The sequence below is a fragment of the Symphalangus syndactylus genome, chromosome 18 (assembly GCF_028878055.3).
Source record: "Symphalangus syndactylus isolate Jambi chromosome 18, NHGRI_mSymSyn1-v2.1_pri, whole genome shotgun sequence".
Classification (NCBI taxonomy): Eukaryota; Metazoa; Chordata; class Mammalia; order Primates; family Hylobatidae; genus Symphalangus; species Symphalangus syndactylus.
Window position 1 is genome coordinate 43,649,433 of NC_072440.2, and position 20,755 is coordinate 43,670,187.

Below are 20,755 nucleotides of genomic sequence, written 5' to 3' on the forward strand. Positions count from 1 at the left end.
TTATTTTTTTATTTTTTGAGACGGAGTCTCGCTCTGTCGCCCAGGCTGGAGTGCAGTGGAACGATCTCGGCTCACTGCAAGCTCTGCCTCCCCAGTTCACGCCATTCTCCTGCCTCAGCCTCCCGAGTAGCTGGGACTACAGGCACCCGCCAGCATGCCCAGCTAATTTTTTGTATTATTAGTAGAGATGGGGTTTCATCGTGTTAGCCAGGATGGTCTCAATCTCCTGACCTTGTGATCCGCCTGCCTCGGCCTCCCAAAGTGCTGGGATTACAGGAAGCCACTGCACCTAGCCAGTTCTGAAAGATTTTATATACTAATTACCAGTATTAGTAATACTTTGTTGACTATGTGATTTGCAAATATTTTCTCCCAGTCTATGGCTTTTCTTTTTGTTCTCTTAAGAAAACACTGGTTATACAGTTTAATAAAGGTTTAAATACTGGTGAATATTTATATACCTTTTGGCTAGTGAAGGACTTTTTTTTTTTTTTTGAGACAGAGTCTTGCTCTGTCGCCCATGATGGAGTGCAATGGTGTGATCTCAGCTCACTGCAACCTCTGCCTCTGGGATTTAAGCAATTCTCGTGCCTCAGCCTCCTGAGTAGCTGGGATGACAGGCACGTGCCACCATGCCTGGCTAATTTTTGTATTTTTAATGGAGACGGTGTTTCGCCTTGTTGGCCAGGCTGCTCTTGAACTCCTGACCTCAGATGATCCGTCTGCCTCAACCTCCCAAAGTGCCAGAATTACAGGTGTGAGCCACTGTGCCCAGCCATGAAGGACTTTTTAAACATAACATCATGAAAGAAAGAAAAAATGAAGAAGGAATTAAATGTGATTTTTTTTTAAGTTTTATAGAAAAATCACTTAAAAATTGAAAGTCGGCCAGGCATGGTGGCTCATGCCTGTAATCCCAGCACTTTGGGAGGCCAAGGCGGGTGGATTATGAGTTCATGAGTTCAAAACCAGCCTGGCCAACATAGTGAAAACCCGTCTCTACTAAAAATACAAAAATTAGCCGGGTGTGGTAGCACATGCCTGTAGTCTCAGCTACTTAGGAGGCTGAGGTGGGAGAATCGCTTGAACCTGGGAGGTGGAGGTTGCAGTAAGCCAAGACCACACCATTGCACTCCAGCCTGGGTGACAGAGTGAGACTCCGTCTCCAAAAATAAAATAAAAATAAAAATAAATTAAAAGTCAAGTAACAAATTACAGAAAATGTTTTCATAAACATAACCTATAAAAGATCAATGTCTTTAATATAAAGAGCACATATAAATTAGTAAGAAAAACACTTATACTTTAATAGAAAAATGACAAAAGGCATTAGTCATTTCAATGAAGAAACTCAAATGGCAAACAAACTTGTATTTCAAAAGTTCAAATCTTACTATAAATTAAATAAAACGGAAAATGACAGTGAAGCATATTTTGCCTACCAAAATGGACAAAGATTTTTAAAGTTAGTGACAATACTGAGTATTACAGAAGGAGGAGAAACATAGCTAGTAGGAAGACAAATTGACTCAATCTTCCTGGAAGGCAGTTTGGCACTATGTATAAAGAACCTCAAAACTGTTCATACTCTTTGACCCACCAGTTCCTCTTCTAGGAAATTGTTAGAAAGGCCAGAGAGTGCAGATGGCAGGGAATACTTAGAGCTAGAGGAGAGGCCCCTACACACGTCCACCATCATCCTTCGGGCTCATTTAACACTTACTATTTCTATACTGTAAATGGCAACAAGATTTTCCCTACCTCAACCTGACTTTGAGCAGGAGCTGTTGCTGGCTAAGCAGCCTAACAATTCATGTGCTCAGACACTTGTGCTTTTTTCACATGGCCTCTTCAGGACACCTCTGCACTGGGCTGCAGCTGCAGGGAAGGCCGAATGTGTCCAGTCACTGCTGGAGTTGGGAATGGACAGCAACCTGCGGGACATCAATGAGAGCACGCCCTTGGCCTACGCCCTGTACTGCGGTCACACAGCATGTGTCAAACTCCTCTCCCAAGACAGCAGGTGGGTACAACAGGAGCCACTTATTTTTCTATTCTTCTCAAATATTTATAAATTTGGATGAAATGTTTTAAATTGCCAAGGTGCAAACCAATAATAATATTATCATACTTTTATAATATAATTAATGTTACATAGTATTAAAGACATTAAATGATTATATAATTAACGTTTGCCATTATCTAACACAGAATACAGTGTTCTTGGAGGAAAATGACAGTAGTGAGCCCGAAGCCATCAGCCTAATATTCACTGAACTTGAATCTCTTCTTTCCTTTTCTGTCTTTCCTCCTCCCTTTTTGGCACATCCTCTAAATTCCTCTTTTGCCTAATTTGGTGAGTCTCAAACTTTTGTTCTCAAGACCCTTTTACACTCTCAAAAATTATTAAGGGCCCCCAAATAACTTTTGTTTATGAGAGCCAAACCTGTCAATATTTATGGCATTAGAAATTAAAACTGAGCGGCCAGGCACGGTGGCTCATGCCTGTAATCCCAGCATTTTGGGAGGCTGAGGCAGGCGGATCACCTCAGGTTAGGAGTTCGAGACCAGCCTGCCCAACATGGTGAAATCCCACGTCTACTAAAAATACAAAAATCAGTCAGGCATGGTGGTGGGTGCCTGTAATCTCAGCTACTTGGGAGGCTGAGGCAAGAGAACAGCTTGAACCTGGGAGGTGGAGGTTGCAGTGACCCGAGATCACTCCATTGCACTCCAGCCTGGGTGACAGAGCAAGACTCTGTCTCAAAAAAAAATTAATTAATTAATTAATTAAAATGAGAAATTTTAAATAAAATATGCATTGTTATCCATTTAAATTAACAATAAACATTACATTTACATGTGAATATAAATAGAATATTTTAATTAAAAATAAAATGTTTTATTTAATATTTCTATTTCCTGAAACAAAAATATTGTCATGAGAAGAGCAGCATTGCTTTATATTTTTGGCAAATCTCTTTGGTAGCTTAATAGAATACAGCTGGGGGCTGGGCATGGTGGCTCACACCTATAATCCTAGCACTTTGGGAGGTCGAGGCAGGTGGATCACCTGAGGTCAGAAGTTCAGATAGACCAGCCTGGCCAACATGGTGAAACCCCATCTCTACCAAAAACAGAAAAACTAGCCAGACGTGGTGGTGCGTGCCTGTAACCCCAGCTACTGGGGAAGCTGAGGCAGGAGAATCGCTTGAGCCTGGAAGGTGGAGGTTGCACTAAGCCGAGATAGCACCACTGCACTCCAGCCTGGATGACAGAGCGAGACCCTGTCTCAAAAAAAAAAAAAAAAAAAAAAAAGAATAAAGTGGGTTCCACATCTGCTTTTTGCATTCACTCTGTTGCAATATAATGTGTTTTATTTTTTGGTTTGGGGGTTTGTTTATTTATTTATTTATTTTTTTTAGAGCCAGAGTCTCACTTGTCATCCAGGCTGGTGTGCAGTGGCATAATCATTGCTCACTGCAACCTTGAACTCTTGAGCTCAAACAATCCCCTCACCTCAACCTCCTGAGTAGCTGGGACTTTAGGCATGTGCCACCATGCCCAGCTGGGTTTTCTTCTTTTTGGTTTTTTAATTTTTTTGTAGAGATGGCCTCACTATGCTACCCAGGCTGGTCTCAAACTCCTGGCCTCAAGCAGTCCTCCCATCTTAGCCTCCCGAAGTGCTGGGATTAGAAGTGTAAGCCATCAGGCCCAGCCACAGTATCATGTTTTGATTGATGTGTATAAAAACGATCCAGCCTTATATAAATACATAGTTGGAAAAGGCAGGTGTATCTCAATAGGCTTTTCAGATAATTTTGTGTATTTTTCTTTGATACGATACCAAAACTTAACAAGTAGTAGTTTCTTAAAGGTTAATTGCGATGTGGATTCTCACCATATCAACGAATTTTTTGTACTCTGTCACATTAGAATACATTACTATATCTTACACTTTAAATGGGTCTTATACACATGCGTGATTTTATTAACACCTTGCATTGGTCATTTGGAAAATATTGGTTCACTTAATTATAAAGATCTTCCAAATGACACATTTCATTATACAATATCAAAAAGTCACATTTGTTAGCGTCATCACCAATCTATTGGACAAGCTTTATATACTGAGATGCTGTCAAGCTTACAGTGTGAATATAAGTTTTCCAAAATTCTAGTTTTTGCTTGAAAGCTAGACTTTTGTCATTGGCTACAATAACTGTCAATTATTTATCCTGAAATGAAATGTTCACTGTATTCATTTTATTTTATTTATTTGTTTATTTATTTTGAGATGGAGTTTCGCTCTTATTGCCCAGGCTGGAGTACTATGGCATGATCTCGGCTCACCGAAACCTCTGCCTGCCAGGTTCAAGCGATTCTCCTGTCTCAGCCTCCAGAGTAGCTGAGAATACAGGCATGTGCCACTACACCTGGCTAATTTTGTATTTTTAGCAGAAGACAGGTTTTCTCCATGTTGGTCAGGCTAGTCTCTAACTCCCAACCTCAGGTGATTCACCCGCCTCGGCCTCCCAAAGTGCTGGGATTACTGGCGCCTGACCCACTTTATTCATTTTAATATATTTTTATTGTGTGTGTATATATATATATATATGTGTATATATATATATATAAGGTATACATATTTTGATATAAATATACCTAGTGAGATGGGCCGGGCGCAGTGACTCATGCCTGTAACCTCCACACTTTGGGAAGCCAAGGCGGGTGGATCACTTGAGCCCAGGAGTTCAAGACTAGCCTAGCCAAGATGGCAAAACCCCATCTCTACTAAAAATACCAAAATTAGCATGCACCTGTAATCCCAGACACTTGGGAGGCTGAAGCATGAGAAATACTTGAACTTAACTGCAACTTTGTACCCTTTGACCTACACCTCCCATTCCCCCACCTCACCCTCACTTCTAGTAACCACTGTTTTACTCTCTGTTTCTGTGTATTTCACTTTATTTATTTTGCAGAAATTTCTGCAAATACTTAGCTGTACATAACCATAGTTTGTCTGTAAGGCATAAAAATGGTGTTCCGTGAAAAAAGTGTCCGGTTCAGCCGCGACTCAAACAATTGCACAGCTGCTTTACCCCAAGACAATCATCACACCTCCGTATATAGTAGAATTGCTTACGAGTGCTTCTTATTTTGTCAAACAAGTGTACTCAAGTTAATATTTAATCAAATTAATAACTTGTACTGCCTAAACAAGGACATTATTAAGTTAAAGGACTTTTTTTTCTGCAAATACATTGATGCCGCTATTGTCCTGATTTGTACTGAGGCAGCGACCATTTTACCCACCACCTCTATTGCACCATCGATGCAAGGCAGCACAGTGAAAAAGCCAAATAACGTTGTGCTGTTATTATGAATAGAGTTGAATGCCATAAACCCCTGAAAACGTTGGGGATCTCTCTCCAAGGGTTCAGTGGACCCCATTTTGAGACCCAGAAGCCTAAAGCACAAGCTGTAACAGGAGGAGGAGATGGCTTTCACAAGATGCTGCAATAGCATCAGTTCACACAGACACATTCTTTATAGGGAAACTTGAGTGTCGGAAGTGCCCTGGGGCTCTCTCTCTCTGGTAGTATTAGGAGTCTAGAATTCAGTATTTCAAAAAGCCCATTGGAAGGTGAAAGAATAAAGATAAGACTACATCGTGGAATAAAGATTCAAAGGATGCACTGTGTGACCTGTAAAGAAAACATTTGTTACATGCATCCAAAATAAGTGGTGCAAATTGCAGATTGCGATATCTCACTCCAGAAAGTACTGCTGCAATCTGACTCTTAGGGGCACACACACGGGTCAGGTTTCGTCGTTAATTCATACCACAGAAAGCATTGAGTCAATTGGAGCCTCACAAGAGAATCACACAGAATTTTCCAAGGAACACAAACAGAATAGTGCCTCGGGGAACCTCTCGACAACTGCTGGCATTTTTCCTTATAATTTGCCTGCGCATTGGGCATTGCTCACTTTCTTCTGCAGCCACGCCCGACCTTGGTCATGCACTCCTCCTCTTCTCTCGCTGGAGCCCAGACTAAAGCTTCTTTCCTTGGTGTTTTTTTTTTTTTTTTTTTTTGATAGAGATGAGATCCTGCCATGTTGCCCAGGCTGGTCTCAAACTCCTGACATCAAGTGATCCTCCTGCCTCAGCCTCCCAAAGTTCTGGCATTATAGATGTGAGCCACTGCACTTGTTCTTTAGCATATTTTTTAAAAAAGTACTTTTCCGTAGGAAAGTTTTAGTTTAAAATGGGGAGGGGGTCCCTGAGGGGGATAATGTCAGTTGGTCAGCACTCGGTCCGGGTTTTCTAGGATCTCTGTCAGAGAAAGCCTAAAACCACACTCCCCCCACCTCAGCAAGCTCCTCCATCCTTCTGCTCATTGAAGCCTGAACTCAAACCCTTAGGCTTCATCTCTGACTTCAACCTGGGCTCCTACTGACTGTCCTTGAGATGTAAGAACAACAACACTTTCAGCTAATTTTCAGTTAACCCCGTGTTGAAAACAGATGATCTAGGTGTAAATTTTGAAAGGATATCCCTGAAGGAGCAAGAAAAATCTAAGAAACGTCCTCCTTGGGCAAAGACTGCCCATGGGAAAGAGCCTCTTCTGGGCAGGATTGCCAGGGGTACTGTGAGTTCTTCACACTGCCTTTAACTTGAGAAGGCTTTGGGGGTATCTAGGAAGGATCTCAGAAAACCTGATGAAGCATGTGGAATAGGGGGTCGGTATTTCGGTGAGTGATGTCTCTACTTCCTATCCTCACATATCATCCCTGCTTTTTTATATTCGCATAGAGCAGAGCCTACTCGACCCCCTCCCTCCCAGAGCAGTCGGCCCCAGAAGAAGGAGGGACGGTTCAACATGTTCAACCAAATATTCTGCAAAAACAAGAAAGAAGAGCAGAGAGCCCATCAGAAGGATCCCAGCAGGGACCGATACAAAGAGGAGGACACCTCAGAAGTCAATGACATCATCACCACCTTTGATAGCATCTTGGGTACCAGCTGCCAAGAACAGCCTGGTGATCAGGTGGCTATGGTTGAATTTAAGAAGAAAACCTCAGACAATTCAAAATATCTCTTACCAGAAAAGAAACCGCTGGCCCGTAAGGGGCTTCCACCAATCAGAACACAGAGTCTCCCACCCATCACCCTGGGCAATAACTTCCTAACAGCCTCCCATGGGGCCACTTCCCATGCAGGCCTGAGCTCTGGTCCTCATCATATGGCCCAGCGATCTCAGAAAAGTCGAAGTGAGCAGGATTTATTAAATAACAGAACTGGCTGCCAGATGTTACTAGATAACCCCTGGAGGAGTGATTCTAATCAGGTATTTTCCTACAAAATTTGGACTGTGTCTTCTTCTGATAAGCTGCTGGACAGATTGCTCAGTGTCCGGCCTGGTCACCAGGAGGTCTCCGTGCCACCACATCTTCGCCATCTACATAATCTGTCATCAGGTAATGTCCTTGATTTCGTCTTCATTCTCAGCGGGCTCTATACTGGAAATGTCCCGTACAGGTTTAAGCTAGGAACTGGAGTGACAAAAGCCTAGAAGGCAGTGTGAGACTCAAATGAGTGATTAGAGCCACCTTTTCTCCCAAAGTGCACTGGATTTGAGATTTCTGGGCTGTGAAAACGTTCTGCTTCTCCCCTCTTCAAGTAATCATCAAGTACAACTATGTGCCTTCTCATCTTCCCAGCAAATATGTGTGGTATGTACCAGACTGGAGCAAGAATATCACTATTTCCATTAGCAAGGATTCTTAGCTAGTGTGTGGCAAATACCTGTGAGAAGTTTGTTTGTATGATTGTTTTTACATCAGGCATTCAATCTCCATCCCAGACCTACTGAACCAAAATCTTGGTGAGGGAACAGGGAAAATGGCCATGCCTTGTGTGGACACATGTAGAAAGGTAACACATTTGCACATTTATGAGTTAGATCTCAACACATACCAAAGGGTTTCAAGCAATTCTCCCTCTTGCGTCTTCCCCAGCTATCCAGTGCCCCTCATCCAAAGCTAAATGTCAAAAAAAAATGCATTTTTTGTTTATCCTTCCAGAGATATTTTACCTACATACGTATCTCCATTTTTAGATATGAAATATGTACATATCCCACCTTTTAAATACATGTATCACGCTAAAGAATGTATTTATTTATTTATTTGAGACAAGGTCACACTCTGTCACCCAGGCTAGAGTGCAGTGGCACAATCATGGCTCACTGCAGCCTCTGTCTCCTGGGTTCAAGTGATCCCCCTGCCTCAGCGTCCTGAGTAGCTGGGACTATAGTTGCGCACCACTACATCTGGCTATTTTTTTTTTTTTTTATAGAGATGGAGTTTCACTGTGTTTCCCAGGCTGGTGGTGAACTCATGGCCTCAAGCAATCCTCCCTTCTCAGTCTCTCAAGGTGCTGAGATTATAGGCATGAGCCACCACACCAAACCTAAGAATTTATGTAGATTGATAGACAGATGATAGATAGATAGATATAGATAAAGAATTTTTTTTTTTTTTTTTTGAGACAGAGTCTGGCTCTGTCGCTCAGGCTGGAGTGCAGTGGTGCGATCTCGGCTCACTGCAACCTCCACAGTGGCACGATCTCAGCTCACTACAACCTCCGCTTCCCGGGTTCAAGCGATTCTCCTGCCTCAGCCTCCCAAGTAGCTGGGACTACAGGCACATGCCACCACGCTCAGCTAATTTTTTGTATTTTTAGTAGAGATGGGGTTTCACCATGTTAGCCAGGATGGTCTCGATCTCCTGACCTCATGATCCACCCGTCTCAGCCACCCAAAGTGCTGGGATTACAGGTGTGAGCCACCACGCCTGGCATAGAATTTGTATTTTTATACAAATGTATATGTATCTATTCCCCACCTTATAAATAAATTTATTGCACTAAAGAATTTATTGTTATTTTTTAAATGATCCATAGGCTGGGTACAGTGACTCACACTTGTAATCTCAGAACTCTGAAGGGTTAAGGCAGGGGATCAATGTAGCAAGATCCCCATCTCTACAGAAAAAAAAAAAAAAAAGATCCACAGGTGATTCTTTGAACCATTGTTCAAAAGCAGAGGCTGCAAAACAGCTTCTGAAACCTGTTCGATGCCACAGTACCTTGGCTTGTTTGTTTTTAAGTGAATTGTCAATATTTTTAAATTATGAAATCTTATATAAAAATCTAGAATTCTAGCTTCTCTCGAAAAACTAGAAAATCTGGCAACACTAAACCCAAATTCCCACATGGCAATAATTGGCTGGATCTGAGTAACCAATGTCCACTTAGACGCCACTGTCCCCAGTTCAGTTCAGTCCAGTCCACGCCACTCCACCGTCTCTCCATGGAGTGTCAGACAGGCTTTATAAACATCTTTCAGTTGTTGTTTTTCTTACAGTAGGATTAAGAGAAAAAATAATTTATTTCTTGAAGCCATTTTTCTCTAAGAGTAGAAAAATGAAAGACCAAGATAGCAATGTGGGTTTTTGTTGGGGGGTGGTGTGTGTGTGTGTGTGTGTGTGTGTGTGTTTTGAGACAGAGTCTCACTTGTCACCCAGGCTGGAGTGTAGTGGCATGATCTCAGCTCACTGCAACATCTGCCTCCTGGGTTCAAGCAATTCTCCTGCCTCAGCCTCCTGGGTAGCTGGGACTACAGGCATGTGCCACCATGCCCGGCTAATTTTTGTATTTTTAGTGGAGACGGGGTTTCACTATGTTGGCCAGGCTGGTCTCGAACTTCTGACCTCGTGATCCGTCTGCCTCAGCCTCCCAAAATGCTGGGATTACATGTGTGAGCCACTGTGCCCTGCCGCAATATGTTTTTTAAAAAGTAGAAAAGGGCCATATTTTTTTTTTAGATTGAGCAAAATTCCTTTGCGTTTAATATGCAATTGATTTTGACTTTCTTCACCCTTTGACATGTGCCCAGTGCCTGAAGCCTTTGAAGTAGAATATGGCTCCCTCACTCATATTTTTATACATATTTAGGCACAGGATAAATATGGATAAGCACATTAAGGCTGTTTCCTGATGTCTGAGAAAAACTCCATCCAAGATTTTGCTTCCTCCACAAAGCACTGAAGCACTTGGCTGGTGGCATGGGTAGTGTTTGCATTTTTTTCTGCAGAAGGATCAGGAAGGGAACACAGTGGTCTGCCACCTTTTGACACTTCAGGGCCTCAACCCATCCTGTTTTCCAGAGTTAGGGCTGTCCCGGCCAAATGAATACCTTCTGTTATGAAAATCATGTGAAAATCTGAAAGTCTTGTTCTTTTTCCGTTCCAAAGACAGCCTTGGCCTGTCTCTTTTATATCAGTTAGGATGGGGTTCAGCTTCCTGTAAAAGAAACCCAAAGTCACAGGGGCTTGAACAATATAGAAGTTTATTGCTATCACGGCCAGGTGCAGTGGCTCACGCTTGTAATCCCAGCACTTTGAGAGGCTGAGGCGGTTGGATTGCTTGAGCTCAGGAGTTCAAGACCAGCCTAGGCAACATGGTGAAGCTTCATCTCTACAAAAAATACAAAAAAATTAGCCAAGAGTAGTGGTGCTTGCCTGTAGTCCCAGCTACTTGTGGGGCTGAGACGGGAGGATCACTTGAGCCTGGGAAGCAGAGGCTGCAGTGAGCCAAGATCGCACCACTGCACCCCAGACTGGGTGACACAGTGAGGCCCTGTCTCAAAAAAAAAAAGTTTATTGCTATCACATGAAAGAAGTCTGAAGTAGGCAGTTCCCAGACATTTGGTGGCTCCACAATCACAAGCAACATATGCTGTTTCCATCTATGTGCCCCGTCACCTAATGCATGGCTTCTCTCCTCGAGGGGCTAATGGAGCAGGAGGAAGGAAGTAGAGAGGAGGAAAAATGCATGTCCCCATGTGAATCAGCTCCCATTAAGAACTCATCTGGCTTAAGTGCCACACTTCTGCTTGCATCTCATTGGCCTAAACTTTGGTCATATATTCACAGCTATCAACAAGGAGTCTTTTAGCTGGCCACGTTGCTATCCCTCCAAAATTGGATTTCTGTTTCTAAGTGAGGGAGTAGATATTGGATAGAGAATTAGTACATTCTGACACATGTGCCACCCTAAAATTTCCAACTTATTTGAAATAAAAGGAAATTCAATAAACATGGTTTGGGGATTTGCTCACTTACACAATGAAATAACTAGAAGAATCCTGGGACAGCAGAAAGCAGAAAGGGAAAGGTGAATTTCTCCAATGGAATCTACCTATATCAAATTTTTTTTTCAACCAATTTTTCTGAGTGCTGATTATAACTAGGAGCCATTCTAGGCAACTGAGTCATGATAAGATAAATTTCCCAAGTGTCTTCAGCCTATAAATCAGCTTTAAGGGGTATAGATTTACTAAAATGCTTCTGCAACTGACTTTAAATTGACTTTCTTCTCATGTTTAGACACAGTCATAGGGTTTTAAAAATGGAAAGGAGCTTAGTCATTTGATCATACATTAAATGATTGCTGAGTGTTTATCACAGTGATTTATCAAAAGAGAGTGAAGGATTTTTTTTTTTTTTTTTTTTTTTTTTTTTTAGAGAGAGATAAGATCTGTCACCCAGGCTGGAGTACAGTGGCTTGATCATAGCTCACTTCAGCCTCAAACTCCTGGGCTTAAGCAATCCTCCCATCTCAACCTCCAACGTAACTGCAACTACAGACACATCTCCTCCTCTGGCTAATTTTTTTGTCATCTTTTTTTGTAGAGACAAGGGTCTCACTTTGTTACCCAGACTAGTCTAGAACCCCTGGCCTCAAGCAATCCTCCCATCTTGGCCTCCCAAAATTCTGGGATTATAGATATGAGCCACTGAGGCTGGGTGTGGTGGCTCATGCCTGTAATCCCAGCACTTTGGGAGGCCAAGAGTGGCAAGGAGCCACTCTGCCTCCTGAGCTCAAGCAATCCAACCGCCTCAGCCTCTCAAAGTGCTGGGATTACACTGAGGTCATGAGTTCGAGACCAGCCTGCCCAACATAGTGAAACCCCATCTCTACTAAAAATACAAAAATTAGCCAGGTGTGGTGGCAGGCGCCTGTAGTCCCAGCTACTCTGGAGGCTGAGGTGGGAGAATCGCTTGAACTCAGGAGGCAGAGGTTGCAGTGAGCCAAGATCGCGCCACTGCACTCCAGCCTGGGCAACAGAGCGAGACTCTGTCTCAAAAAAAAAAAAAAAAAAAAAAAGCTTTCCTAGCCTTGCGGATTTTATTTTTGTGATCATTTTTAACAATAATTGTTTTTTTTGAGACGGAGTCTCGCTCTGTCACCCAGGCTGGAGTGCAGTGGCGCAATCTTGGCTCACTGCAAGCTCCGCCTCCCAGGTTCACGCCATTCTCCTGCCTCAGCCTCTCTGAGTAGCTGGGACTACAGGCGCCCGCCACCACGCCCGGCTAATTTTTTGTATTTTTAGTAGAGACGGGGTTTCACCGTGGTCTCGATCTCCTGACCTCGTGATCCACCCGCCTCGGCCTCCCAAAGTGCTGGGATTACAAGCATGAGCCACCGTGCCTGCCAACAATAATTGTTTTGAGATCACTGAGGCTTCTGCACTACATTGAAGTGGGTGTTGTCGTTGTTAGTCTGGGAGAGTTGAAACTTTATGTGAAAGTTTAATGTGGTAAAGCAATTGGATAAATCATCCCACTGTAGCGCTGACTTGAACTTGGATTGTCCCTTTATCTTTGGATTTCCTCCTTTCCTGCCCTGGGTTTGGTAGAAATAATATGAGTTAGCAGTGCTGCTGTTAAAATTCCAGGCAGCCACTATCCAATGCTTACATCAGCAGCCTTGAACATTTAGCTGTAATAATTATTGCTTAACATTTATTGAGACCTGTCAGGGGTTGGATGCAGCAAGATGGGGGATGAAGCACTTATCCTAGAGACTTGGAATTTGGAGCACGTCAGCTTAATTCATTGCAGGCAGCTTTCAGAGAAAATGGAACAGAAAGCTCTGTGGTGTTGTCTGCTAGCCTGGTTATTTATAAGCCATCACAAGAAAAGTAAAAAAGTGTGCACTTCCTTTCTCCTGCAAAGAGAGCTTCCTTCTCTAGAATTTTCTAGACTATCTCAGCAACAATGCACTCTTCTGGCTGGTTAGGTCTGATTCTGTGATCCCTCTGTCTAAACCCATCAAAGGTTTTGCATCTTTTCAGGACAAAGTCCAGGGTTCTAAACTGGGCAAACAAAGCCCTCACGGCATGGTCAGGCCTCATGGCATGGTCATGCTCAGCTTCTGCACCACCCATCTCAAATCCCCACCCGTACCTCTTCAGAAGTTCTTTGAATATGTCTCAGTTTCTTGACAATTTCATACCTTTTCATTCTGTGACATCTTGGCCCTTGTTATTATTTTGAGTTCTCTTCGCTGTGTGCTTGACTGATTCCTACAATCTTTTAAGAACCAGCTCAAAACTCATCTTCTATAATATGTGAAGGTCACCCTGATCTCTCTAGGAAATATGGCTCTTTCTTAGGACTCGTAATAAGAACAGCTCCACCTGGCCAGGCACGGTGGCTCACGCCTGTAATCCCAACACTTTGGGAGGCTGAGACGGGTGGATCACCTGAGGTCAGGAGTTCAAGATCAGCCTGGCCAACATGGTGAAACCCTGTCTCTACTAAAAATACAAAAATTAGCCTGGTGTGGTGGCACACGCCTGTAGTCCCAGCTACTCAGGAGGCTGAGGCAGTAGAATTGCTGGAACCCAGGAGGCAGAGGCTGCCGTGAGCCACGATGGCACTACTGCACTCCATCCTGAGCAACAGAGTGAGATACTGTCTCCAAAAAAAGAAAAAAAAAAGAATAGCTCCACCTTGCTGACCTACACACCTACACATTTCACTTTCCACAACATCGCAGGAGAGATTTTATCCTCTTTATAATTGAAGAAATTGAGACAGAGAGGTTAGCTCATCTGCCTAAGGTCACAGAGCTAGCTAGAAAGTGGCAGAAGAGATATTGGAACAAAGTCTATGGGATCCAAGAAAACTTAACTTCTCTGGACCATTCCTTCTTCTGCAATGCCCTCACAAACTCTATCACAGCACTACTCATGGGAGCTGTCTCTCCTCCCACATCAATTGCAATCCCCTCCTGAACGCCTTGCCTTCTCCTCTTTGTACTCCAGGGTCTGGAATATAATGAGTGCTCAATGGATGATTGCTGAATTATCTATTTATTATTATTATTATCATTATTATTATTATTAATCCTGCAGTCACCTTGGGTTCCATCATGTAACTGTGAAAACATTTCCTATCCTTTTTTTCTAGGACAGTGGTCCTTGACCCTGTCCCCAAAGCTGAACACTCCCTGGAGTTGCCTGCGGCACCAGACAGCTTTGGGCTATGCACGGCTCCACCCTGTCCCTGAAAACTGAGCAAAATGCCAACATGGAATAAAGGTTAATTCCCCTTCATCTCCAAGTCACTGCTGTAGCCCTTCTTTGCCCACTGCTCCCATCTGCTTAGAGAAGGCAGAATAATAGAAGTTACAGGGTCATTCCTATAGGGTTGAAGTCTAGGCTCTGTCCCTTCCTAGCGTGTGACTTGAGCACTTTTAGAACTCCTCCAAGTCACAAGGTCCTCATTTGTAAAATGAGGATGATAATAGAATGTATCTCACAAGAAAAAGTGATTGTCAGAACTAAATAAGATTATCCCTATTCCTGACAAAAGTAAGTGTTCCATAAACATAACTCATAATTTTCATTATCTCATTGTTGGTTTTACAAATTTCTGCTCAAGTGTTCATGGATAAATAAGCTGTTCGCTAATATAAATTTTAATGTTAATTCTACACAGGAATATTTTCTCTGTAAATAATGGCTCCTGAAGTTATTTGATGTTCAGTGTTCAAAAGGATAAAATATAATGGCAAAATATCCACCAGGGAGACTGGAGATTTAATCTCCATCAACTAACATTGCTGAGGTGGCCACTTCTGCACAGACCATCCACCATGAGATTCACTTAAACAGATGCAAGGTGTTCTTGGCTAATCCTCTTGTTTTTTCTTTTTTTCTTGTGCTATTTTGCTCCAACAGATGACCCTTAAAGTCTAGGAGCATTGCTATAGCAATTCTGGTTCTTTCTTACTAGACTGATAGGCAAAAGATCAAATAATCTTTTTTTATTAAGGTCTATTGAGTACTTTACCCTATAAGCTAAATGCTTTACTCTTGTTCTCCAATTTAATCCTCATGACAAGTGGAAAAGACATACAATTATTTTCAACATTTTGTATATGAAAAAATTGAGGTGTTGAGAGGTAATATCACTTGCCCAAGGTCATATAACTAAAAAGGGGGGAAGCAGGGAATCAAGCCTAATTCTGTTTGACCCCAGAGCCCAACCAAGCTCCTATTCATGACACCATCCAGTCAATTTTAAAACGGATTTAAATCACATTTGTGTGTTCCCTTCTATTTTCAGGTATCGAACATCCGTATCTTAAAGTCAGTAGTACATTGATGAATGTTTAACAGCTGGCTTTCCAGGAGAAAAATCTGTGCTTGCTGATTTTTCATGGTGTAAATACACCCACCATGGCTGATTTCAAGACGCTAGTGTGATGTCAAACAGTTCATAACATTTCTGAAAATGTAACCATCAGCTCTCAGGAGCCGGCTCACATGGTCCACGCACACACCACTGCTTTCTGTCCAAGTTAGAGAATAGGTTTCCCGAGTGCATCCACCCCATTCCATCTTCCAGGTCAATGATTCTCCATCCTGGCTGCACTTGAATCAGCTGGGAGCTGATAAACATCTGACACCACGCCCCACCTCCAGAGATTCTGATCTAATAACCTGGGATGTGGCTAGGAAAGCAGTATGTTTTCTAACTTCTTAGATAATTCCTATGTGCAGCCAGGATTGAGAAACTCTGCTTTAGAAGAAAATACTCTACTCATCACCCACTCATTTCATCAAAGATTTGATGAATATATAAGATATGCCATATCTATATTAGTTTCATTTTTTTCAACTTTAACTTTTATGGGGTGAGTAACCCACTGTGTTTCTTTATAAAATTTTATTTAAACTAGTACAGTCAAGAAATGATTTCTAGTGCCTTTTTCTATCATTTAAACAGTGACTGGTATATAACAGAAATGCAATAAAGTGTAGCTATCGTTGTTTTCATTGTTATTGTTACCACCTTAAATTTAGTGATCTGTAACAACTTTGATGATTCTCTTATCCATTGCATTCTGTAATTTGCACTTGGTTGAGTCTCAAGTAATTGATGCAGATATGTTTATCTTCAGGACAAAATTTTCAGCATCTTTCCCCAAACAGACACAAAATCAGGGATCTTCCTTTCACTCGGAACAACCTAGCTCCCCTACCAGATCAAAAATGTAAGTATTATGAATCTTCCTCAGCTTCATTTGCAAGTGTTAACACATCTAGACACAACTAAATGTTATTTCAGTTTACTTTCATTTTTCTTTTTTTTTTGAGATGGAGTCTTGCTCTGTCGCCCAGGCTAGAGTGCAATGGCATGATCTCAGCTCACTGCAACCTCCACCTCCCAGGTTCAAGCGATTCCCCTGCCTCAGCCTCCCAAGTAGCTGGGATTACAGGCACCTGCCACCATGCCTGGCTAATTTTTGTATTTTTTTTAGTAGAGATGGGGTTTCGCCATGTTGGCCAGGCTGGTTTCCAACTCCTGACCTCAAGTGATCCACCCACCTCAGCCTCCCAAAGTGCTAGGATTACAGGCGTGAGCCACCACGCCCAGCCCTACTTTCATGTTTCAAGGGAACATCAGGTGCCAACACTTATAAATTACAGGAAAACAGAGACCATCTTTAAAGCTTTTTTTAAATGCTTATTTTTTTACAAAAATAATACTCCCTCCCTTTAGGAATTTTTGTGTTTAAACTATTGAAACAATAACCAGTTTATTTTTACATGTATTATTTAATGTCTTTAGGAAGGTGCTTTAAAAATTCTCTCTTAAGACTGGTCTCCTGATATCGGTTTCCTTACTATACTGGACAGATAGAAATGTACATCACCTCTATACTCACAGTCCATGCATTCCTAAGCAGAAAAAAAAATGCAGTTCATCAGGATTACTTTTGGTATTATTGATTTATTTTATATGAAAAAAACTTTCCTAATATAAAATATTAATATACTCCATTGGGCCAGTGATCTTCAACCTTTAGTGTGCCTAAGTATTACCTGGGGTGTTTGTTGTGAAGTAGATTCCTGGGTCCCCCACCCAGAGATTCTGAGTTTGAATATTCTCATATCTATACTCTGAAGCATAATAATAATAAAGCAAGTTTTATTATTATTCCTGTTGTAGAGCCAGGAACAAAACTACAGGACACTGAGTCTACTGCCTCATGAAATAAGCTATACTCATTGGATTCTATTTTCTTTTTTTCTTCCAATTGCACCCCACTGCATTTATCACAGACACACACACACAGCCCCTCCACATCCTCATGAGTGCAGGTTAGATGATTTAGGAGCTGTCCTATTTCAGATAAGTTTCTCAACCTTTCTGTACTTTAGTTTCCTCACTGCCCATAACAATAGTGCCATTCTAATAAGATTTATAGGAGTCCTAAATAAGATAACGTATGTAAAACACTTGGCACACTGTTTGCACAGAGTATATATCCAGTATGTCTTTCTCCCCTAGGCTAGGGTTTGAAGGAGACAAACCAAGAGCTCTAGAACTCTTTAGGTAAAAACAATGAACAACAGGGTCTTAGTACGACTCTGTCTTTTGGCAGATAAGGAAACTAAGAGGTAGAGGGATATGTACAAGGTCATACAGAGAGTTAGTAGCAGAAACCAAGACCTCTTCCTTGACAGATCAGTTCCTCTGCCCTTTACAGATGTGTGTAAAGTGAACATTTTGGATGGTGTCAATTCTATCATTGAATGAAATTCAAGCCCGAACCTGTCTTTAAGCAGAACTGTAGCCACAAAAACATCTAGTTAAGGAAAGAGCCACTCAGTCTTGAATGCTGATGGAGCTTGGAGAAGCCAAAGAGAGGTTTTCTTTGGCAGGGCCCAAGAGCTTTGCTTTTCACAGTTAAGTTTCAGGAGAGAAGGAAAGATAAAGATCTTTGATCAACTTAGCTCTACAAAAAAGGAATGAAAGGGCCCACAGTGCTTTTCCTAAAAGAAGCCTGAGAGCCTTTTGAGGTTTGCATAAAAGCACAGTACAAATGTCTTGGGCCTTCTTTAGAGCCTTGTGAGCAGTTTTTGAACATCAACAGCTACTCCACTCCAAGGAAGAGCTCTGCCAGGCACGCACAGCCCAATCATGTTTGATCAAACGTGGTACAGTCTTCTATGTGTGCATATTTGAAATCCCAGACTTCGCGCAGCAAGCCTGAACAGATATATATACAAGATATACATACACAGCTTCTCTCTGCAGTCTAGCTCTCACCAAGACACACTTCTTAGGAATGCCTCCACTCCTAAAACACAACACAATTCTCCTGCTGCCTTCCTGTGAGAGAAGCGAATCTTGAAAGTCTCTCGTTCTATTCTTTCTTCCCAGTTCTATCTGGAGAACCTCTACGGACAAACCGAGTGCTTCCTGCTATTCCAAGTCAACGAAGACACAGCACAGCAGCAGAAGATAGTGAACATTCTGCCAACCCCACCAGTGATGAAAATTAACTGTGGGCCACTTGCTGCAGAAATGTAGATGACTATGTATTTTCAACTCTTAAAGGACAAGATTACTCTGGTTTGTAAGAACGAAGACCAATTTAGTAAGCTGCATCCTACAAGCCATCAGTTTTATAACTCGAAATTCTTTATTCCAAATAAAGACACTTCCTAAATAAGCACTTAGAATATTGGGTGTGCATATTAAGTCTGTGAATTTCTGTGACTTCCACATGCCAAAATTAAAAGACAAAATATGTTATCAGCAGGAAAACTGAGCTATGTTTGGTTTGCTTTGTGGCACGTGCACTGTTTTTTTGTTATTGTTCTTTGGTTGGTTTTTTGCTGAATGATTTTATGTTTTGGAAAAAAAAGTATGCTTTGCTGAATAAAAGCAAAAAACAAAAAAAAAAACACCACATCCCAGACATCTTCTTCACATTTATTGTCATTCTAACTTGAACTAATGAAACCTATTTCAAAATAAATTCCTATAATCAGTCACAGTTTACGGCTTTTAAATGTACAATCTTCTGCAAAATATTTTTTAACATTGTCAGTTCCTGGCTACAGCCCAAGTCACTTGACAATGTTTATCTCTCTTCTTTGTTATTTAATTATTTCCATATGTCATCATTTTCAGATATGATTGATTGTGCCAACAGGGAGAAGGTCATGTGATTTGGAAAGATCTACATCCTGGCCCAACAGAGTTGAATAGGCAGTTCTCACACATTTCTCAAATACTCTACGTATTTAACTATTTTTCTGTTTCAGAATAATGGTCTCTTGCCTACTCAAGACTTTCACAAACTTAAGACTTAGCAAAGTTTTGAATGACTACTACTCTCTGCAGATCTTACTAAGATAATTATGTGTTGTTTGGATTGATTCGTGCTAGAGGTCTGCATAAAGTTCAAGGCTTAGCCGCATAAGATGATGGCCACTCTATGTTATTTGGGAGCCTAGATGTTATTTTGTGAATATCTCAAGTACCTGTATAACATTCAACACTTTATATTAGTAGTATTTGTTTAGAAAGGTTAGACTATACCATTAACTAGATAGAAGCTCCTCTGGGGCCAAATCACAATCCTTTGGCTTTGCACTTCTAGAAATTTATTCAATGCCTGGCACAAAGTAGGCACTCGATCATTTCATTTTTTTTTTCAGGAAGGAAGGAAGTAGAGAGGCAAAGAGGGAGTTGGCAAGGAAGGCGGATGTAGAAAGCAATCATAAAAGATGTCATTAGTCCACAATCTCTTTTTTTTCTTTTTTGAGATAGAGTATCTCTCTGTCACCCAGGCTGGAGTGCAGTGGCGCAATCTCAGCTCACTGCAACTTCTGCCTGCAGGTTCAAGGGATTCTCCTGTCTCAGCCTCCCGAGTAGCTGGGATTACAGGCACACGCCACCATGCCCGGCTAACTTTTTTGTGTTTTAATAGAGACAGGTTTCGCCATGTTGGCCAGGCTGGTCTTGAACTCTTGACCTCAGGTGATCCACCCACGTCGGCTCCCAAAGTGCTGAGATTACAGGCATGAGCCACCGCACCCAGCCTAGTCCACAATCTCTTTTTGACAATGATAGTTGCATGAATCAGAGATTGTAAAGGAGAAAGTGTATGGATCAGCCTTCCATGCTGGGCAGTAGCTAGAGGGAAAGAAAGTCCTGTTACAAACAGAAGGGCTTCAGGACATAGCTTCTGAAGAATTTTCCTTTTGTGTTGTTTTGTTTTGTTTGTGGGCTGTTCTCATCTTTGAAGAGTCATTCTTTAAGCATCAACCTGTTAAGTTGTTTGGCATCAAACTGTTAAGTTGTTCAGCTGTGTCACAGGCTACTTCTGAATCCATGTCCATCCACAAGTAGATTACCTAGCCCTACACTGCCTGCATCAGTCAGGGTAGGCTAACTTCCACTTTAACAACAAACAACCTCCAAATCTCACTGGCTGACACGGTTTGTTTCTTATTCACAATACATGTCTCATACCAGCCGGCAGAGTTGGCTGATGTAGATTCCATTTCAATATGTTCTTCTTTGG

The 20,755-nt window shown here is 41.8% G+C and overlaps 1 protein-coding gene across 1 annotated transcript in view; it reads left to right on the forward strand.

The window, feature by feature from the left end:
• Positions 1 to 19,222, forward strand: part of ANKRD55 (ankyrin repeat domain 55) — a 135,529-nt gene extending 116,307 nt beyond the window's left edge. Inside the window, exons 8-11 of the mRNA XM_055252872.2 lie at positions 1,856 to 2,023; positions 6,824 to 7,488; positions 16,331 to 16,423; positions 18,601 to 19,222. Coding sequence (XP_055108847.2) covers positions 1,856 to 2,023; positions 6,824 to 7,488; positions 16,331 to 16,423; positions 18,601 to 18,722 — 1,048 coding nt within the window. The 3' untranslated portion in view covers positions 18,723 to 19,222. The remainder of the gene's footprint in view (positions 1 to 1,855; positions 2,024 to 6,823; positions 7,489 to 16,330; positions 16,424 to 18,600) is intronic.
• The last annotated feature ends 1,533 nt before the right edge of the window (positions 19,223 to 20,755 follow it).